A 23,492-nucleotide genomic window follows, 5' to 3' on the forward strand; every position below is an offset into this window, starting at 1 on the left:
AAAGATTATTCAAATTTATCAGTTGGTAGTAAAAAGTGAATATACATTGTATATTGTATATAACAAAGATTTAAGTTGATTCTGGACAAAGAAAGATAACTCCAATTAAAAAAAATTCTTGCAATAAGATATTTCTTGCTTACTATTTTGGACAAAGAAAGATAACTCTAATTAAAAAAATAAAATGCTATTTCACAATATTGTGAAATTAGATATTTCTTTCCATTGCACAATACTGTGCAATTGAAAAGACTTGTTATTGCACAATACTTAATATAATAATTTTAGATCCTGATTTGGACCAACTTGAAAACTGGGCCCATAATCAAAAATCTAAGTACATGTTTAGATTCAGCATATCAAAGAGGCCCAAGAATTTAATTTTTGTTAAAATCAAAATTAGTTTAATTTTGGACCCTTTGGACCTTAATGTAGGCCAATTTGAAAACGGGACCAAAAATGAAGAATCTACATACACAGTTAGATTTGGCATATCAAAGAACCCCATTAATTCAATTTTTGATGAAATCAATAAAGTTTAATTTTGGACCCAGATTTGGACCAACTTGAAAACTGGGCCAATAATCAAGAATCTAAGTACATTTTTAGATTCAACATATCTAAGAACCCAACCGATTCATTTTTTGTCAAAATCAAACTAAGTTTAATTTTGGACCCTTTGGACCTTAAGGTGGACCAATTTGAAAACATGACCAAAAGTTAAGAATCTACATACACAGTTAGATTCGGCATATCAAAGAAATTTGGGCCCTTTTTTGGCCCCTAATTCCTAAATTGTTGAAACCAAAACTCCCAAAATCAATCCCAACCTTTCTTTTGTGGTCATCAACCTTGTGTCAAAATTTCATAGATTTCTATTAACTTAAACTAAAGTTATAGTGCGAAAACCAAGAAAATGCTTATTTGGGCCCTTTTTGGCCCCTAATTCCTAAAATGTTGGGACCAAAACTCCCACAATCAATACCAACCTTCCTTTTATGGTCATAAACCTTGTGTTAAAATTTCATCGATTTCTATTCACTTTTACTAAAGTTAGAGTGCGAAAACTAAAAGTATTCGGACGACGACGAGGACGACGCAGACGATGACGCCAATGTGATAGCAATATACGACGAAAATTTTATTCAAAATTTGCGGTCGTATAAAAAATCAATCCCAACCTTTCTTTTGTGGTCATCAACCTTGTGTCAAAATTTCATAGATTTCTATTAACTTAAACTAAAGTTATAGTGCGAAAACCAAGAAAATGCTTATTTGGGCCCTTTTTGGCCCCTAATTCCTATAATGTTGGGACCAAAACTCCCAAAATCAATACCAACCTTCCTTTTATGGTCATAAACCTTGTGTTAAAATTTCATAGATTTCTATTCACTTTTACTAAAGTTAGAGTGCGAAAACTTAAAGTATTCGGGCGACGACACAGACGATGACGCCAACGTGATAGCAATATACGACGAAAATTTTTTCAAAATTTGCGGTCGTATAAAAACTTAACACTGAGCAATGAACCATGAAAATGAGGTCATGGTCAAATAAAACCTGTGCGACTGAAATAAAGATCATAAAATATTTCCATACACCAAATACAGTTGACCTATAGCATATAGTATTAGATAAAAAGAACAAAACTAAAAAACTTAACTTTGACCACTGAACCATGAAAATGAGGTCAAGGTCAGATGACAAATACAACAAATATAGAAGATCTATTGCATACAGTATGAGAAAAACAGACCAAAACACAAAAATCTAACTATAATCACTGAACCATGAAAATGAGGTCAAGGTCAGATGACATCTGCCAGTTGGACATACACCGAATATACTAGCCCTTTTGCTTATAGTATCTGAGATATGGACTTGACCACCAAAACTTAACCTTGTTCACTGATCCATGAAATGAGGTGGAGGTCAAGTAAAGACTGTCTGACGGGCATGAGGACCTTGCAAGGTACACACATACCAAATATAGTTATCCAATTACTTATAACAAGAGAGAATTTAACATTACAAAAAATATTAACTTTTTTTTCAAGTTGTCACTGAACCATGAAAATGAGGTCAATGACATTGGACATGTGACTGACAGAGTTCGTAACATTAGGCATCTATATACAAAGTATGAAGCATCCGGGTCTTTTACCTTCTAAAATATAAAGCTTTTAAGAAGTAAGCTAACAACGCTGCCGCTGTCGGGATCACTATCCCTATGTCGAGCTTTCTGCAACAAAAATTGCAGGCTCGACAAAAAACATACAAGACTAACAAAGGCCAGAGGCTCCTGACTTGGGACAGGCGCAAAATTGTGGCGGGATTAAACATGTTGTATGCAAAAATTGGAAAAACCATGAAATCCAAGTATTCCAAAAAAGTATCCCTCAATCAGGGAAAATAAATGGATCTGCAGTATATATATCTTAGAATGTTCTGTGGGCAATTGGCTGTTATATGTCAAAAAGACAAGACAACAAAAATTAAGTTACATCTAGAGGTAAAGATAAAGTTTTTAACAGTAGTGACTTCTTCAAATCAAGTTATACTTCTCGCATTTGCTGCTTATGACCCAGTACATTAATTTATCTGTTATTGTAAAATTTGCCCTAAATTTCCATTTCAAATTGTCTAATTGGTCTATGTATGTATAACAACAAGGTATTTTATCCCAAAATCAAGATTTTCTGCCTTTGAAGATATAAAACCATTTCCTGTAATTTCTGATAACTTCCTGTAGCAACTTGCAAAACAGAAAATATTCAATGTCGCCTAAAAAAATATTTTTTTGTCAACTTTAGTCAGTCAACTGTTGTAAAATTGAGTTTATAATTATTTTTGTAAAATCCCAGTCATTGATAGTAATGTGTTTTATCTTGAAACTAATGACCATATTTGATGATTTTGGCAGTTGTAACATTTTAAAATAGTTAACTTTCATGGAAAAAAATAAACCATAAGAGAGGTTCTTGATCTTAGTGTTAGGTGTCAACACCAGCAATTGTCAAGATGAAGAACAACAAGAAACGGGGATGTTCATTTAATGTACAGGTATGGGCTTTGCTCAATGTTGAAGGCAGTATTGTGACCTACAGTTGCTGACTTCTACATGTATGTCTGACTCATTTAATCTCTGGTAGAGACTTATCTAATTTGCAATCATACCACATCTTCATTTTTAAGAGATCTTACAGATGTTTCTTTGATATACATGTACAGTCACCTGTTTTCCCTTCCTACGCAAAATGCTTCAAAATTAATAACAAAACAAATGTGCATGATAAATACAAAAACTTTTTAATTCTATAAACAGAAGAATATGTTAATAATGAGCAATATAAAACAATCAACACACATGATAACGAAGCTTTTATATATGTACAACAGTCACACTATGGCATGTATAACAAAATATAATGTACTTTTTCTACTTCCTAGCAGACCTTACGATAGCTGGTTTTCTTAAGACATATACTATAACTACTACTTGCTTTCATTTTTGATGTGGTAGGTAGTTTAAGCTAAGACAAAAATTAATTCTTTATACCAGATTAGTTTATTTCTTTAAAATATTAAATTAAACATGGAAAAATGATGACATGGACATTTTTGTTCTATCCTTGTCCTGTATTACTAACCTACTGGTATACATAAACTAGGCTGCATGTCTTACATGTTGACATGTACTATCATACATAATACAATAATATAAGAATTCTTCTTATAAATCAATTCATGCTTCTTTTAATTGGCATATGCAGAAATTGTGTTGCAGTGTTAGAACAATGAAATGTACAATACAGAGTCATATTTAATTGAATAAAGACGCTCATATTGTAATTTTATCTTTAGTATCATTTAAAAAGAGTGGATTGTATTTTTTAGAATGGTATTATTTATTATCAACAAAATAATGTACTAGGTAAAATATAAGTTTGCCATATTTACAAACTACAAATTAGGGCTATTCCATTTAAATGTATGTGGGAGGGTAGAAAGGGACTTTCAAAATATTCCAACAACCAAGAACCATTTTTAGATAATTTTGCATAAAGGACACAAAATGAAAAAATACCGGACCAACATTCAATAATCTCGCTTCCCTTCCTAAGTATACCCTCCCACATATATTTAAATGGAATAGCTCTTACAAAATGCAAACAAGTTTACCTCAACCAAAAATTTAGTACTGAGAGTATATATTATGCTTTTCAAAAATAAACAACAGATCTATAAATAAGTACACTAAGTCCACACAAAATAATTTCGAAATAAGTGTGATATTGAGAATCTGGATTTATTCACTTTATAGGTTAAAGTTGTAAAAAAACATGATTTAAGTAAAATTATTTTTAGAGGCCATGCATCATATAAATGCTATAAAATACTCTATATATTAAAACTAATATCTTTTTGGAATGTGATGACAAGCTATAATTATACTATACATTTATATTGAGTGGGAAAATTTGTACACCAAATATTTACATGAACTATAGCTATCCTTAAATAAGCCCATACATTAAATAAACCCACTAGTTTAGTCCACTTCAATAATTTTTGGAATCGATAAATTATCAATCTTATTTTTTAAATTCATGACTTTCCTAAGTTTCCTAAATAATCATTTTGTAGGAATTCAAAAACTGATAATCATTTGATAATCCAATTTTATTACACCCAGTTTTCAAATCTGAATCAAAAGCAGTCCGATCAGATAAATGCAGTCTGCTTCCAGGGCTTTTATACAAATAAATATTCATTGTTGTAAGTCTCAAAAACAACTTGATGTTAAGAGAATAAATTGTCTACTTTATAAAAGTACTTGAATCATTTAAAGCATGTTTCTTTCTCTCTATTGTGTGGATTTCATAAAGAACTTAAAAAAATATGACACAGAATAACACTTGCACTCATAACTCTTATGCTTAATGTGTATAAGGCACAAAAAAATCAAAAAATCAACATTAATAACAAATAAATACAAAAGCTAAATCATCCATCTTGATTTCTTCACTAACAATACTTCGCAATTAAAAACTTTCTTATCAATGAATTCCCTCTATTAAGACTACAATGGAAATTTTAACTTACCATATTGAAAAGGTCAAAGTTCAGGAACTTTAATTACCCTGAAAACCTGACAATTGATTGGTGTTGACTTAACCTCCAGTGGCAAATATTTCCTAGGACAGACATTTTCTTTTATCTTATTGATGCCAGTAACAAGAGTGTAATTGCTTAACCCAAGTCATGTAAGTTGACAGAGATTAATTCCCTACAATTATTAATTGTGAATTATAAAATATTTTAGTTTCACTGCAACTGCTACATAAGGAATGGATTTCAAAGGTTTTCAACAAAATTAACAATAAAAATAACTATGCATTTCATATCTATCCTAATGCATAATATAACAAACCCTACACTAGGAATTGTAATGTATTAGGATTAATATAAACTTTTCAAACTTTTCAAAGAACTATATAAGCTAGTCAACACAGAATCTTAAACATTATGAACATGCTTACTTGCAGTACAAAATGATCTGCATATTATAAGCTGAGGTAAAAAAAAATCACAATGAAACGGTAATGTTTACATTCAGCCATAAAACGAACTTTTCAAACTAACATGTCAACAAATAGTTTAAATTTTTCATGCCTAAATATGTAAACAAATTATGCTTTTCAACATCCTCTAACATTTCATGAACATATTCCTGTTTCAGTAAACAAGTCAAAATTCAAAATATATCAAGGATTTAATATCTATATAGTTATTTTAAAATTTTGTTTGAATTTTTCAAAAAATATTGATCACTTATACAATGTATACCAAATACATAATATTTTTTTAATTTTTACCATGGCTTGCTTAGTACACAGGAAAAATTGTAAAGTAAAATAAATTGTTTTCTTTCCATTACATAAGAACAATCAAGTTTTTGATTCACAAAATTTAATCATTCAAAAATAAATATGAATAAATATATCATCATGCAACCTTTTAACATGTCAGATACATAATAAATAATGAACTTATTTATACAGGATTACATTTAAACTTTACAATTCTAAGATATGACAATATTATAGATATAAGTACATATTAATTCGTCCTGATCTACATGGTGTACTACAGTCAATATTCAGGGTTGAAGACATTACAGATCTTACTCTGCAACTTCTTAGAAAATTGGAATCATTCTTTGTGTTGGTGAATTTTAAATCATAAATTTGATTAAGGTTTAAACCTGGGACTATTACATTAATTAAATTTTTCTGTTTAACCTTTTTGCACTTAAATAATAATTAGAAACTCACTTTTTTTTTTCCAAAGCAGCAAAAGCTATAGAGCTTGAATTAAAAGGATTAACAAACCCTGAGCTTGTGAGAATGAATGCTGAAGACTATGTAAGCATGAGAATGTACATGTCATTGTCCAATACAATAAACTACTCTCTTACATTACTTAGGTGTTGTCTGCTTATGAAAATGAAGCATATGAAAACCCCTTAAACTAATGGTAAAGGAATGTAAATTCTGACTAAACACTAACCAAAACTGGTTATTGTTTAGTAGATAACATGAAAATTAATAACCATGGCATGATTTAGTACAAATTGCAAATGTATGAATCAGATGAGGTTTCTGTCAGTGTGCATGTACCATGAATTTATCAATGTTACCCTTAGTAAACAGTTAAAAAAGATTTTTTTTTATTCAGCACAAAAATAGCTATAACTGTGAGTACATTGCTTAAAATCAGTAGATCTTGTACATGTACAAGAATAGGTCAACCAGAAATCATTTGACAAATATTTTTATAGTAAAAAGTTGATCTCGGAGCAGAAAGGCAGCCATTTTGATAACACTCACTGTAAACTTTAGTATTATTTCCTTTTCAGTAAAAGCTTATTAGAACAATCTATAGTAGATCTTTTTCCAGTACATTTACATAGATTATACAGATAAATATCCAAACTAATTATACTACTATCAGAAATATTAGAGCTTTCAGCCATTTCCAAATTTGAAAACTATTTTAAAACAAATACACCATTCTACATTTTTGAAGAAGCAGACGTCTGCTGTTATACACAGACACTCTATATTCGCTGAGGATCTGTGGAAGGTTCCTGAGGAGGTTTTGATCTGACCTTGAACCATGGGGTCTCCTTGTACAGGAACCATAAGTTGCCTGCCCACACCAACATATTCAGAAATCCAAAAATCTGAAAGATAAGACAAAATTATTATAAATGTTATTAAACCACCTTATATTGGAATTGTTTATGCTAGAACCAACAAAGAAACTGTGTATCCTTAACTGTACAAGGTTTTTTTTTTTTAGGTTAACTGATATTTTCCTAGTCAGATTTACAAATAATTGTATATTCATTATATGAATGAAAATCCCAGATTGACTGGTCTCATTGAGGGGAAATGTATCATAGGAAACATAGTGTAATTATTGCTTTACTCCTTCAATATTATTCCAGGACAAAATGCACTCCTTGGAAGATAGTGTACTAAGCCAAAACTTATCACATTTCTTTGATTTGTGCTGCTTTTTGGTTGTTTTTTTTTAAGTTGCTAGCTTTAAAAGACAGAAAGACATCAATAATGTAGCTAAAAACTTAGGATTAGTGGAAACACTCAAACAACATCAAGGTCTGAGCTCAACACTTAGAGTATGTCAGAAAGCCTTAAACACACAGTGTCATAATTTAATATTTCACTAGAGTGTATTGTGAACTGGAGTTGAATTAAATTTTCTTCACAGGACATATAATTTCTCATATAACCCTCCCGAAATGATTTATATCTGTTTAATTACACCAAAATCAATAGAGATGGTTTAGTAAAAAAAATAAAAAATAATCCATTATTCCTCTGCTATCAAGACCTTATAAACAACAGCATATTTTAATGAGTATCTGGACTTTATTTGTTTGCTCTTTATTCTGCCCTTTTTGCCCCTTATTTCCTATTCTGTGAACCCAATCCTTACCCTCTTTAGTATACACACCACATTACCAGCTATAGGTACACCAGATACAACAGGTAACATGGAACAAAATCTGCTATTCATAATTGTAAAGTCAATTATAACGAGGGTCTGGATGGGGATCCTTAATTTCTTAATTTTTATTTTTTAGACAATTTTTCTCTATTCTTTAATTTTATACTTTACTTATACATTCTGTCATTGTGTTATTGTTTTATGATAATTCTTGTATTCTTGTCTTTCATTTTTGCTAAAGTGCTTGATCAGTATGTCTTTTTGTGTTCCCTTGATACAAATGACGTGGCTCTGTATTTATACATCCCATCATTATCATAATAATGTTATTGTGCTATTGCAAATTTTTGTTTTCTTGTTTTTTATTTTAGCTAATGTGCTTTGACTCTATTTCTTTTCTGTGATTCTTTGTTTAATACAGATTTCTTTGTTATTATAGTGATTAGGATTATAACACAATGTTGACTTCTGTACCCATAATTTTTACATTTTAACCTATTATGTTTGTTTAAAAAAATTGATCTCGCACTGTTGTCAATATAATGGAATTTGATGTGACGGTCATACAAGTGAGAGGTTTAGCTCACTATTAAACCAGGTCTACATTAGAAAATGCTTAAGCTTGTTCCAAGTCAGGAATATGACAGTTGTTATCCTTTCCTTTTATCTTTTGATTTTGCTATTTGATTAGGGACTTTCTGTTTTTCAATTTTCCACAGAGTTCAGTATTTTTATGATTTTACTTTTTACATAAGGTGTTTAATTATCATGATTGCCGGTATTTAAAAAATACTTACCACTGAAACATTCAGGCTAGCAAAATTGGGAAACACAGTCTGCACACAGCTGTTACTTGGTATCTTACAATCATCAATCTCATCAAACTGTCCACATTCATTAAAGTCTGTATAGTATTTCAAATTCACTAATCCTTGTGCCCAGGCTGAAGATCCAATCAACCAGAATAGGGTTAGGACAACAGAAATTATAAAGTCCTATAAAAAAAATATTAAACAGAAATTATTATTTAATTATATTGTGCGCTTTAGTGAATTCAATTAAAACAGATACTGCACAAACGTAAATTTTTGGGGTAAAGTTTCATATTTTAGTATCTAAATTTATTTCATGAGTATTAATTTTTGTGGTTTCAGGTTTGTGAAATGTCTTTCTATGGAAGTTAGGGTTTTTATAACGTTGATATTCCCTATAAATAAAATAGACGACATTTAAACCTTGACAATTATTTGTGCCTTAAAATTAACAGTAGTTGAAAACTAGAGGCTCTGAAGAGCCTGTGTTGCTCACATTGGTCTATGTGCATATAAAACAAAGGACAGATGGATTCATGACAAAATTGTGTTTGGGCGATGGTGATGTGTTTGTAGATCTTACTTGACTGAACATTCTTGCTACTTACAATTTTCTCTATCTGTAATGAACTTGGCCCTTTAGTTACAAAGGAAAATATTTTGTAAAAAAATTTGGTCATGTTGACTTATTTGTAGATCTGTTGCTGAACATTATAGCTGTTTAGTGTATCTCCATCTATAATAGTATTCCAAGATAATAACCAACCAGGTGCTCCGCAGCTTTGTACGACCCAAATGGTTGAACCCTGAACAGTTGAGGCAAATTTGTTCACAATATTCCAGCTGGAAACTAGAAAAATGTTTGTTTTGCCCCTTTTTGACCCTTTATTCCTAATTTTTGATCTCATAAGTCATAACCCATAAAATTAATCCAAACCTTCTGCTTGTAATTTAAACATTGCTGTATAATTTCAGAGCAATTGAAATACTTGTACATTGTACACAAGTCTTTATCCTGAAACTAGAAAAGTTCTTGTTTCTGGACCCCTTTTGGGTCCCTAATTAATAAATCGTTGGGACCATCATCCCCAAATCAATCCCAACCTTCCTTTTGAGGTATTGAACCTTCTGAAAAAATTTCATAAAGATCTATTCACTTAAACTAAAGTTATTATTTGGAAACCAATGTGTCTTCAGACGACAACGCAGAAGACAACATTGTACCATTATACGATCCCAAAAATTTTTTGGGGTCATATAAAAACAGCAAAATTTCCTTAAAAATTACTTAATCAGGGGCAACAAACCAACAAACAGTTGTCCGATTCATCTGAATATTCTAGGGCAGATAGATCATGCCTTGATAAACCAGATGCTTCGCAGAGCACAGCTTTATACGACCGCAGAGGTTGAACCCTAAATGGTTGGGGCAAGTATGGACACAACATTCAAGCTGGATTCTGCTCTAAATTTGGATTGTGATTAAATAGTTGACACAGCATATGTTTCTGACACAGAATGAATGTGGTCTAATGAACTTTAATTTTTTGTTTTGCCTTTGAGCAATTCAATTTGTTGTTGAATATTAATCCTCTCAAAAAATGTTTCAAGAAATTTTCTTTTTATTTATGAGATTTCGAATGAGAAAAATCTAAGACAAGTTTGGATTCAGCATATCAAAAAATCAAACTAAGTTTAATTTTTGACCCTTTGGACTTTAATGTAGACCAATTTGAAAACAGGACCAAAAATTAAGAAATCTACATACACAGTTAGATTTGGCATATCAAAGAACCCCATTTATTCAATTTTTGATGTAATCAAACAAAGTTTGATTTTGGACCCTGATTTGGACCAACTTGAAAACTGGGCCAATAAACAAAAATCTAAGTACATTTTTAGATTCAGCATTACAAAGAACCCCAAGGATTACATTTTTGTCAAAATCAAACTAAGTTTAATTTTGGACCCTTTGGACCTTAATGTAGACCAATTTGAAAACGGGACCAAAAATTAAGAATCTACATACACAGTTAGATTCGGCATATCAAAGGGGGTCTCATTGGGGGGTTCCGATCCCGGATCCCGCTTACTGTTTTGGCAGATTCCCGTATCCCACTTACACTATATGTAAGCAATTCTCATTTTTTTGTCATTTCCCGGGTCACGCAAGACCTCATTTCCCGTTTTCACGACACAATAATGTGATTTTCACGTGTCACGCTTACAAAAAATCGGCAATCCCGTGTCACGCTTAGACCCCAATGAGACCCACATCAAAGAACCCCAATTATTCTATTTTTGATGAAATCAAACAAAGTTTAATTTTGGACCCTTTGGGCCCCTTATTCCTAAACTGTAAGAACCAAAACTCCCATAATCAATACCAACCTTCCTTTTTTGGTCATAAACCTTGTGTTTAAATTTCATAGATTTCTATTTACTTATACTTAAGTTATGGTGCGAAAACCAAGAAAAAGGCTTATTTGGACCCCTTTTGGCCCCTAATTCCTAATCTGTTAAGACCGAAACAACCAAAATCAATACCAACCTTCCTTAAGTGGTCATAAACCTTGTGTCAAAATTTCATAGATTTCTATTTACTTATACTAAAGTGATGGTGCAAAAAACAAGAAAATGCTTATTTGGACCCCTTTTTGGCCCCTAATTCCTAAACAATTAGAACCAAAACTCCCAAAATCAATCCCAACCTTCCTTTTGTGGTCATAAACCTTGTGTCAAAATTTCATAGATTTCTATTGACTTTTACTAAAGTTACTGTCGAAAACAAGAAAATGCTTATTTGGGCCCTTTTTGGCCTTTATATCCTGAAATGTTGGGAAAAAAACTCCCAAAATCAATCCCAACCTTCCTTTAGTGGTCATAAACCTTGTGTTAAAATTTCATAGATTTCTATTCACTTTTACTAAAGTTAGAGTGCGAAAACTAAAAGTATTGACGACGACGACGACGACGACGCAGACGACGACGCCAACGTGATAGCAATATACCACGAAAAAAATTTCAAATTTTGCAGTCGTATAAAAAATGAATGATTAAAATTCAGAGCTGCATGCATATTTTGGTCAATACACAAAATGATTCAGTTAAATAAAGTAGGAACCTGTGATGATGCCTCTACTTGTATAGCATAACAAATTATAAAGGGACATAATTGAAGAACATAAAAAAAAAAGTTGAACTTGAGTTTTATTAAGACAATTATTGTGTATAAGTTTGAAGTTAAAAGAACAGAAACGAAAAATATAGAGATTTTTCCATTTGAAGGGAAACAACTCTAGAAAAATAAATGTGATTCAAATTTGATCTGTGTTTTGTGGTAATGAGCATTGTGTATAAGTTTTATAACATTTGTTTGAGGCAAAATAAAGTTAGAGAACTGATACAAAAAAGGTTCAGCAATTTTTCAATTTGTGACCGGGAATAACTCTAGAACAGTAAAAGTGATTCAAACAAAATTCAAACTTGATCTGTGTTTTGTGGTTATGAGAATTGTGTATAAGTTCCTAACATTTGGTTGAGGCAATTTCTATGAAGTTTTTTTATACTGATATAACTCATTGTATCAATGTTATGACCAGAAAATTGAGTCTGAGCCAAGAAATAAATTGCCTCAAATTGATTTTGGCAAACCCAAATCATTCTGTTTCAGCTGGAATGCAGACAAGAATAGAATTTACAGTACAAATTTTGAACCAATGCCTAGCTGATAAACGTAAGGTCCTATGTACTTACTGCAGTTACTATATTGGTGTTCGACCGATAGACTTCATCAAATAGCAAATATAATGCTAAGGCTGCTAAACAATACAGGAACACAAAAACTCCTACAAACACATAGAATTCGGCTGATGACTTTGCTCCTTCCAACAATGGCAGTTGGCTAGGGCCTCCTGCTGGTGTACTGCACAATGGCACCATAAAATACTCATTGTGCAAGCTGAAATTAGATGCAACAAATTTATTAAGGTCAAGGAGCAGAAAATGGGCTTTGTCTCAGATTTTGCTAAAAATTTGTATACAACCTTGGCTCGTTGAACTACAACTGAAAATCGAAAAAATAATACATTTATCTCTTTTATTATCTGAAAAATTGCAGATTGATTTTTTTTAATATGGGTGAATATTTGTATAGAAAGCACATAAAATCGGCGAAAAACCTTCTAAAATTTGTCTTTAAATCGCCAAATCTCTTATTCTACTCCATAGATTTTTCTTAAAAAACTACCCAAGAGAAAACGAAAACGGGATCGATCGGGATCCCAATGCAATCCCGGTGAAATTGTCGGGATAAGCCAGGATAAGCATCTGGAAGCGGGATCCCATTCGGGATAAATATCTGAAACTGGGATCCCATTCGGGATAAATGTCTGAAGCCGGGATTCCAGTATAGATGAAACGGGATAAATATCAGACACTGGGATCCCAATAGGAACTGTTTAAAGCCGGGATCCCAATCGGGAAAATTTTCTGATGCTGGGATCCCAGTCTAGTTAAAACGGGAAATTGTATGAACCATAATTAATTGTTGTTGTTGAAAATATGCAAGTGTTTTGTTTGTGTATACATATGTCTCTAATATGTGTATACATATGTCTCTAATATTAAACATCAAGTATAGGTTATTGGTGTTAATTAACAATGTGTATGACACCAAAGCTGTCAGGTGAAGCCAATCACATTTAAGTGTCACATAATATCCAGTTTGACAGATATTTATAAGTCAGAAAAATGCCAAGATTTTCGCGATATAATGACAAGTCGTCCGAGGAAATTTCAACGGGTGTTTTGCCAGACAAGCTTCGGCTTTTCTAATGTTCCCCAAGTTCTCATAAGTGCGTTTCTATTAGTTGTCGTCCGGTATCAATGATAAGATAATGACTGACGTCGTAAAACGTTGGTTTCTTAACTTATGTAAAAAGTAAAAAAAAAATGATGACCACGTGCTTTGTTTTCAATTGTACTGAACAGTTCGACCCAAGAAAATACTGTCCTAAATAATGGAGCCAATATCTTATCCGCATGCACCAGATGCCGATTACTAAAGTATTCCTTTCTTATATTTAGTAAATACTGGCCAGTAATTAATACTTTTATGCGATAACTTTAATTTATTTATAATACCGTTACGGAGACAGATCAACTTGGCCGATATAATTTGGGGCGAGATTGTCACGTCGACGTTTGTGTACTGGTAAAAACGTCATCAAAATTTGTTTACGCTGAATTATGGATATTGAGGACGAAGATGATGTTTTCAGATAGGTGCATTTATTATTTAATTAAACATGTGTATATGTGCATATAATAAATAAAAATATAAATAATTGAGGAACTATGATTTGTATGGTTTTTATCTGAGCAAATCAACATCAGAAAGTCTTGAAAGCATAAACTGAAAATATATTCCGACTCAGACGTATTTATTTTTAACATATATACAATGAATAAACTTGTTAACTTGTCACATAACAGGCATAAATAGTAGGTATGTCAAAATTTAATTCAGTTGTGTTTTATGTTTATTTGGTGAAAATAATAAGTCGCTAGTTATTTATCGTCAGGGGATATAAAAAAAAGGGGGGGAAGGTAATTAATTTGCAAAAAGATTAAAATAACCTTCCGAGACTTCATAATTATTTGGACTAGCTTCCAATCTACTGTATTCTATAAACATTAACATGCAATAATATTTCTATTGAATTTGTTGCTTCAAAACGTATTGAACAAATGATTCTTTGTGGATTTTTTTCATACTTTTAGTGGATATACTGATCTTTTTAAATGGAGCTGCCAACGAAACAGATTGCATGCAGATATTCCAGTTACCATAATTTACTCAGCAACTTTAGTTGGACGTACAGACAGCAAATTAATTAACAGAAAGGAAAACATGACATGTATCCTTTTGCATAAATAACACAGGAATCCCAGTGGCAGTGCAATTTGAATTGGTGCATGTATATCCTGCTGGTATTTATTTTTGGGATCCCGCTTTTTTTTCCCGGGAATCCCAGTATATTTCCACTGGGATTAACATCGGGATCCCGCTTCTTTAACGGGAATCCCGAAATTTTATCCCAGTACATTACATCGGGATCCCGCTTATTTAGCGGGAATCCCGAAATTTTATCCCAGTGGGATCCCAATTGAATTCCCACAATATCCCAGTGGGATCCCAGTATATTTCAACCGGGATTTACATCGGAAATCCCGGACTTTTGGCGGGATTCCCGAAATTTTATCCCGGTGGAATTAGGTGGGATCCCACTTGGAATCCCATCAAAATTCCAGCTGGGATTCCAGTGGAATTCCAGATTTATTTTCTCTTGGGTATATATTGTTGACACATAAATTTCTGCTTTAATGATATAAAATAATCATAGGGTCACCGACTTGGTTTTTTGTCTAATAATCAATTTGTTACCTTGTAGGTAGTGAAAAACGTAAAAAATCAACGTTTTATGGCCTGCAACGCATTAACTTTACAATTATTTCGACATTTTGTTTAATTTTTTCACAAAGAACGCATCTTTGAGTGATGAATACCGTAAAAATGAAGTCAGTGACCCTATCTTTATTTTGCATCATTATAAAGGAAAGTTATGTATCAATAACATATAGTTTTTTAAGAAAAATCTATGTGTTCTTGACAACACATAGTATGTTACCTTTATCTGTGGATTCATTATTATAATAATTTGTTTGATACCAATTTTCGTGAATTTTCTTGGATACAGGAAAATCACGATTTCAAATATTCATGTAGCCTTTGTAAATGTTGTATGCAGTGATTGGCAATACCATGAAAATCAAATTACAACAATTCGCAAGTTTTCCTCAATCCACGAAAATTTGTACCTATGAAAACAAACAAATCCACAGCACATGCATTTTAATTGTCTTTTGTTTATTGTTGTAATTTTTGGTTGCAAGTGTACTGCCTCTCATTGACATGTACCAAACATCTGTAGTAGTTAAGATATCTGGGGTCAATAACTTAATACTTTTTAATCAACCTTATTATTTTCTAAAAACTTACTCATATGGATAAGCAACCTGAATACTTTCAGTTTTGGTGGTTATATTATGTGTTCCATTTCTACAGACAGCATGAAAAGAAATTCTCTCATCCAAACTAACAGTTGTTGCAAAAGCAAATATTGATAGAATCTGAAATGAAAAAAGATAACTTTCTTTAATTTCTTTTTCAAAACATAATACTTTTGATGTACTCTGAATTGAGAAATTATTCGAAGTTTTAATCAATGCTTATAATTTGAATGGATCTATATGTATGTATGCATATTTTTGGTCCTGTCCTAATAAATTGCAACTATATGCAAGCACCAACTTCTGCAAAAGGATTCACAAAGGGTTAAGTGCTCTGAAACCCATATAACACACTGGATTAACATGTGTCCAATACCTGTAGTCAGCTCAGTGTAGGAGGTTTTAATTTGGAAACAAAAAAACACAAACTAACCCTACCTCCCTATTCCAAGTAGGAACACCCTAGATACCCTCCCCCCCCTTCTTTGATTAAATTCTGAATTGCCTCCAGAGGAAGCTTACAATAAATGATAGCAAGGTCATCTATTACTCATCAGCTTGAGCCAAGTTTATAATGAATTATATATAATATAATGTCCTTGTAACTTGTATGTCTGCATGGTTTCAGATAGTAACAATTTTGATTTCTTCAAATTTGTTCATGTTTATAATACATTTTTTTCCTTCCTTTTTTTCTACAAATGTACATTTTCTTTCTTATTTTTTTATATATATATGTATTGCATGTGTCCTAAATAATTATATACTTCTTAAATGTGTCTGTATGAGATTCCATATTATACTAAAATGCATTATTCAATTGTTGATTGATAAGTTAGGTATAAAACAAATCCTTCTTTGTTGAAAATAGATAGAATTTTTCTAATAAATCAATTTCTAATGAATAGAAACCCTTCCTGCATCTATTTTCAACTGACAGAAGAAATTCAACCACACTTTTAAAATCTTTTAAAAAATTGTCATCATTAGAAACCATAGATTTTCTTCATTCATTATCTTAACAAGTAGAAGATCTTATAAGTGAATTTCATCTCTTAAAAAAATCATTAATAGTAGTAAAGCTTCAAAAGAAAAATGACTTTTACACAAGAATCTCATCTGAGTTTGAAACAAGTGGTTAAACCCCCTATCAGTGCTTAATGATTATAGAATTGTCAATATGCTTCAAGTTGAGAACAATCAAAGAGTATTGCTGATCTTGATTCCAAATCAAAAGAGTATCGCAGATCTTGATTCCAATATGACACACTGTCATACTTAGCTGACTAGTTAGAAATGTGAACTGTCAAGGGATTATTAGAAACCTTTAGCAATATAATCACAGACCATCAAAATTATTTTTAAAGGAAAAATCTTTAATTTTCCCATCAAGGGATTATGAGAATGACAAGCATAAACTTTCCACTTATTTATTATATTAAAGAATAAAAGGATGCTTAAAGATTGTTGTAAGGAGTATGTGAGAATGTGGATATTTGTCATGTATGTACTGGTTCAAGGCAATGCATTAACGGAACAAAAAACATAGAATCACTATTTAAAAGTACTTAAATATTTCTCGGTTTATTTTCAGGACACCTATTCTAATTCAGATTAAACCTCAATTAGAATAAAGTAATATTAATTAAGCCATTGTAAAAAAGAATCCAAAATAAGTCTGCAAAAGACATGCTTCAATAGAAGAATTTATTATGTTTTTTACCAATTGAGGAACTTTTCAAAAGTTTTGTTCAAATTTATTTAGACTGTATAAATGGTATAATGGCCATGAGAAAGCATACATTAACTTCTGACAAAAGTATCATGCATATGACAGGCATTACTTCGTGAAACAGGAAAAGTTTTCTGCTGACCTAAATTCACCAATGGGTATTTGTTGAGGTTCATGATAATGCCGCTTATCTTAAGTTTTCTGTGTCTTGCATATTTTTTCTCTTGGCCATGCCAGGTTTTGTTTATTAAGTTTTTGAGATCCCTGGGTATTTTATCACTTCTATTTCACACCACAGGGTATAAAACCTTAATTTCAGTCCATTGCTTGAAGCTGAATTATAGTTCACCACAGGCACAGATTCAAAGTACTACCGAGTGCATGCACTGCTTGCATGATAAAATACCATTCAAATATATTTAAATCATTAATCATTAATTTCAAAGTGTGTTTGCTGTTAGGTCAATAATTTTAATTCAAACCTGAGTCAATAAAGATAATAGAAGCCTTAGAAGGGTATAATTTAGAATACAATGGTATAATCTTTTTTTTTCATTCAAAATTCAATATTTGATAAAAAAAAACAAAAAAAACATGTAAACAAATACTACTTTAATATTCTTCAAATTAAAGTACTACTAGCTGGTCACATCCTTGTTTGTTTGTGGGTTTTTTGTGGCTTAGTATAGTTTTCTATGTTGTGTTTTGTGTACTGTTATTTGTCTTTTGGTTGTACATGTCTTATGTTTTTGCAATGGCATTGTAAATTTGTTTTCTAGTACGTAAAAGTTTGAATGTTCCCTTAGTATCTCTCCCATCCATTTTATAATATCATGTTTTTATTAATCTTTTACAAATATGAATTACATGTAAATGCAATATCTGTGTAGAATCGTGCAGTGAATTTATGAATTAAATAGAGATTAATACATGGCCTTTTCCATATCAGCCTGGGTATCATCCCGTGACCCTCATATCAGCCCGAGACGGAGTCTGATATGGGTCGAGGGATCTTGATGATACCCAGGCTGATATGGAAAAGGCCATGTATTAATCGCTTTATCATATACTTCCGACAATAGTTTTCTGTAAGGCAAAAAAATAAATGTAACAACTAAAACAGTGAAAATTTGGAAGAGTTTTATGATCATTATTACTCCAGGTTTGTTGAACTATAAAATGATTCATAATTGCCAATGGCATTTGTTAGCAAGTACATAACTATCCCCACAAAAGTTCACGTAAATTTTGACGTCATAAAAAATATCTGATGTCACAATGGATAAGTAAACAACCGATACCAGAAACACGGGAAGTAACTTGCACGAGAAGCACTGTTATGGGTTTTTGCACGAGACGCCCCTGATATGGGTTATCAGATCGAGCTTATATGGGTTATCAGCCTTGGTGGGAAGTTATGGCTTGTGTACTTCCGTTCGTAACACATATGCAAAAGCTATCATATTAATGCTAAGTATATGATAAGCACTTATATAGACTCATCACTGGCTAGATTCAAGCCATATGTATACCAGGATTTTAAAAACTAAATAAAAAGTGAAGCAATTATTCTTGTTGTCAGGATAAAACACCAGGGAAAGGTTTATACTGTTACAAATATTTATTTTTTAATTAATTTGATCAATTACCATATAAATATCATATAATTTAGAAGTGATAGTTTTAGTCTTAGATTTTACAAAGGATAACCCTTTAAATATAGTACATGTTGTAGAAGTTGTAGAACAGTATCATTTAATTCCTTGATGGTTTTGGTTTTTGATTTTAAATTTAACCAAGTTTAAAATACATTTTTATAAAGAACATGATTTTTCATCATCTCATATAACTTTAAATCCACATTTTTTTCTGCAAAATCATTAATTTCCAAATGGCTGAATGTATAATAGTAAGTACATTCCTTTTCCCACATAATTTTGATATATCTGATATGTCTTTTCCTAAAGATTTCAAATAGGAAAAAAAATATTTTGAATTTTAATTGCCATCTTAAAAAAAAATGGTGAGATTATAAAACATTGAATCTATTTTTTGCTGCATAATCCAAAGCTAGATAATACTGGGCTTTTTTTTTAAAGATAAAAGGATAGCACTAAAACCTATGAACAAAAATGTTACAATATAATGGGCTCAGGTCTATACTATCCTTTTTAAATTGAAAAAAAAAAACATTACAAAAACTTAAGCATGACACATTCTCAAAATTCTCAAAATGAATGCACAATAAATAAGTATTTTAGTTTAATCACTATCAATATTCAAACTGCACCTTACCAGATTTACAACTTTCAGAAAAATAATAGTAACAATCATTTTACATCCATCGTCAACTGATAGTGTGAACAATTTATTATCCTCCTTCACAAATAGACAAAGCTTCACTAATAACTCGCATATATCTGATTCTCAATGCTTCCATTAAACAATGACAGTATTGGAATTATCCAACGACAACAACAGAACTGTGAAGGTATTTAGATAATTAAGCCTGTGCCCTGTTTTCATAGTACTTAATGTGGGTTCATTATTATTCGTAGGGTACCAATTTTCATTGATTTTATTACAATAGGGCAACCATGAAATTTAAATTTAAAATATTTTCTTTAATCTAAATGTTATTTACAAACTTTTGTAAAACCGCAAAATCAAATTTTAATGATAAAACAACTTTTTTGCAATTCCACAACAATTGGTATCCAGGCATATAAAAGTTCAGCAATTCCTATAAAATGTCACGTTGCAGCTGAGATGAGACTACACAATAACCTTTACAATGTTTGTTTTTTCTATTTTCAAATTTGATATTTTAGAGCAAAAATTTGAAATACTAACTCTAACTAAAAACTAAGTTTTATAGGTGAAAATAACTTATCCTGTTGGTATAGATTTCATAAAACAACCAGCACATTTATTACTTCTGGTTACTTTTGATGTAGACATTCACAATCTTTTGCTACACAAGTAGAGTTTAATTTCAACACAGATTAAGCCTCACAAATGAAGAGTTTATAGAAAAAAAAACAATTATAGCTATAAACAGACATCTAGATTGTAGGGAAGATATTTTTTCACATCCATTGCAGGAGACATTATTTTACAATAAAGATCAAAGGAAACAGGGTATCTTCCTTAACTCATCCTTTTTGACAATGAAAATGGTTTCCATACTCAGAAACAGACCAGCTAGAGCTGGGACCCCTCAAGAGTTCTTCATATGCAGAGAGTATGGCAATTAAGCTCTTTACACTTGGCAAAAGATTTAACATTATTATTCTGACCAGACATGGCTGTGTACTTCTACATCCAGTATAGCCAAATGAACATCAAACTTTGATAATGGTTTTACTACCAGTCAGAAGAAGACCAAGTGAACATATTTCTATTTTTAAGTCACCATTACAGGCTGGGAAGGATAAGATGAATAAAAGTATATTAAGGTATTTTAATGTAACAACAACCAAACAACACGAATAACAAAAGAAATCTAAAAGTTATCATTTACGAGTCATGATGTCCATAGAGATATTTGAAATAAATTATTGGAGAAGATCATCATTTTGACCTTTTACCAGATATGACATTAATATTTCTAAATAGCTGAAGTTATTTTCATAGTACATTATCTATTAAGGAGATTAATTTCCCGATAAAACCATTTGGTTTGTTTTATACAGAATCCTGGTGACATAGTCTGCTTGACACCTCTTGGTCTGGTGACTTGAACAGAACATATTGATTCTGTAAAACCACCCATAATTGGACTTTGATTTTATGACCTTAATTATTCTCTCTAATAATTTTAAATCTGTCCATTAATTTTCTATACATTACATTTACACACACATCCTATTAATTTGATATCAGGGTGACAATTTAATCATCATTACTGTCCCCAGTAATGGCAATACCATTAAGTAATAGATTTTTAATTCAGGACAAATATACTGAGTACAAAAAGTTTAGCAACAAATACTGTAAATTCAGAAATTATTGTATGCAATTATTATTGCGATTTTGTCATTATAGACTTAAATGCAATTTTATTTTTTACGATTTTGAAAAAAAACATGTTTAAGTCATATAAAATATTTCAAAATGCGAGTTTAAAAAATTGCGTTTACAACTCTGTCGCATTTTTCGCAATAATAAAAACCTCACAATAATTTTTGAATTTACAGTATATTGAATTCTATAAGAAGACACTGAAAATGGATTTGAAAATTTCCTATGAAAAGACCACGAGGATATCAAAAAGATAGCATGCACATTCCACTGGACCTCAGAAGGAAAAAGAAAGAGAGGAAGACTTAAAATGACAAGGAGGAAAACTGTAGAGGCAGTGGCTAGTTAGGTCCAACAGACACATGAGATAAGGGCACAACTGCAGAAAATTATGTCAAAGAGACAACAACCTGACCAAAGAGCAGAAAACAATGGAAGGCCACAGATGGGTCTTCAACACAGCCAGGAAATCTTGCACCTGAAGGCGTGCTTCAGCTGGACCCTTAACAAAAATGTGTACTATGTGCTGTTGTCTGTTTTATGGTAGATTGTTTGTCTCTTTGACACATTCCCCATTTCCATTCTCAATTTTAGTTGAGTGATAATGGACATCATACTATACTTTAGTTGTCAACCAGATGCTCCGCAGGGCGTAGCTTTATACGACCGCAGAGGTTGAACCCTGAACGGTTGGGGCAAGTATGGACACAACATATTCAAGCTGGATTCCGCTCTAAAATTGGATTATGATTAAATAGTTGACACAGCATAGGTTTCTGACACAGAATGAATGTATTCAAATGAACTTAAATTTTTTGTTTTCTCTTAGAGCAATTCACTATGCTGTTGAATATTAATCCTCTCAAAAAAATGTTTGAAGAAATTTTCTTTTTATTTATGAAATTTCAAATGAGAAAAATTGAACCCAATTTTTTAATCACATCCCCCTTTCCCTTATTCCAAAACTAATTTCAATTAAAATATTCTAATGGAGTTTGCAACAATTACTACTCATTTAAATACATCATAAAATATTAAGATGTAAAAAAACTGCTTGTTATCACTGAATGGTAAAGATTATTTAAATTTATCAGTTGGTAGTAAAAAGTGAATATATATTGTATATAACAAAGATTTAAGTTGATTCTGGACAAAGAAAGATAACTCCAATTAAAAAAAAATATTGCAGATATTTCTTGCTTACTATACTGGACAAAGAAAGATAACTCTTAATTATAAAAAAATTTGCAATTTCACAATATTGTGAAATCAGATATTTCTTGCCATTGCACAATACTGTGCAATTGAAAAGACTTGCTATTGCACAATACTTAATATAATAATTTTAGATCCTGATTTGGACCAACTTGAAAACTGGGCCCATAATCAAAAATCTAAGTTCATGTTTAGATTCAGCATATCAAAGAGGCCCAAGAATTTAATTTTTGTTAAAATCAAACTTAGTTTAATTTTGGACCCTTTGCACTTTAATTTAGACCAATTTTAAAACTGGACCAAAAATTAAGAACCTACATACACAGTTAGATTCGGCATATTAAAGAACCCCAATTATTCAATTTTGAAGAAATCAAACAAAGTTTAATTTTGGACCCTTTGGGCCCCTTTTTCCTTAACTGTTCGGACCAAAACTCCCAAAATCAATACCAACCTTCCTTTTGTGGCCATAAACATTGTGTTTAAATTTCATTGATTTCTTATAATTTACTTTAACTAAAGTTATTGTGCGAAAACCAAGAATAATGCTTATTTGGGCCCTTTTTTGGCCCCTAATTCCTAAACTGTTGAAACCA

The 23,492-nt window shown here is 31.4% G+C and overlaps 1 protein-coding gene across 2 annotated transcripts in view; it reads right to left on the bottom strand.

Annotated features, from left to right (window-relative positions):
* Positions 1 to 3,288: 3,288 nt before the first annotated feature.
* The window catches only part of LOC134682178 (synaptophysin-like), a 38,744-nt gene continuing 18,540 nt past the window's right edge, over positions 3,289 to 23,492 (bottom strand). For both annotated transcript variants that reach the window (XM_063541748.1, XM_063541749.1), the window contains exons 3-6: positions 15,916 to 16,046; positions 12,609 to 12,813; positions 8,838 to 9,035; positions 3,289 to 7,249 (exon numbers count right to left, since the gene is read on the bottom strand). In XM_063541748.1, the coding sequence (XP_063397818.1) occupies positions 7,124 to 7,249; positions 8,838 to 9,035; positions 12,609 to 12,813; positions 15,916 to 16,046 (660 nt within the window). In that variant the 3' untranslated portion in view covers positions 3,289 to 7,123. The remainder of the gene's footprint in view (positions 7,250 to 8,837; positions 9,036 to 12,608; positions 12,814 to 15,915; positions 16,047 to 23,492) is intronic.

Source organism: Mytilus trossulus, chromosome 1 (genome assembly GCF_036588685.1).
Source record: "Mytilus trossulus isolate FHL-02 chromosome 1, PNRI_Mtr1.1.1.hap1, whole genome shotgun sequence".
In the NCBI taxonomy this organism is placed as follows: Eukaryota; Metazoa; Mollusca; class Bivalvia; order Mytilida; family Mytilidae; genus Mytilus; species Mytilus trossulus.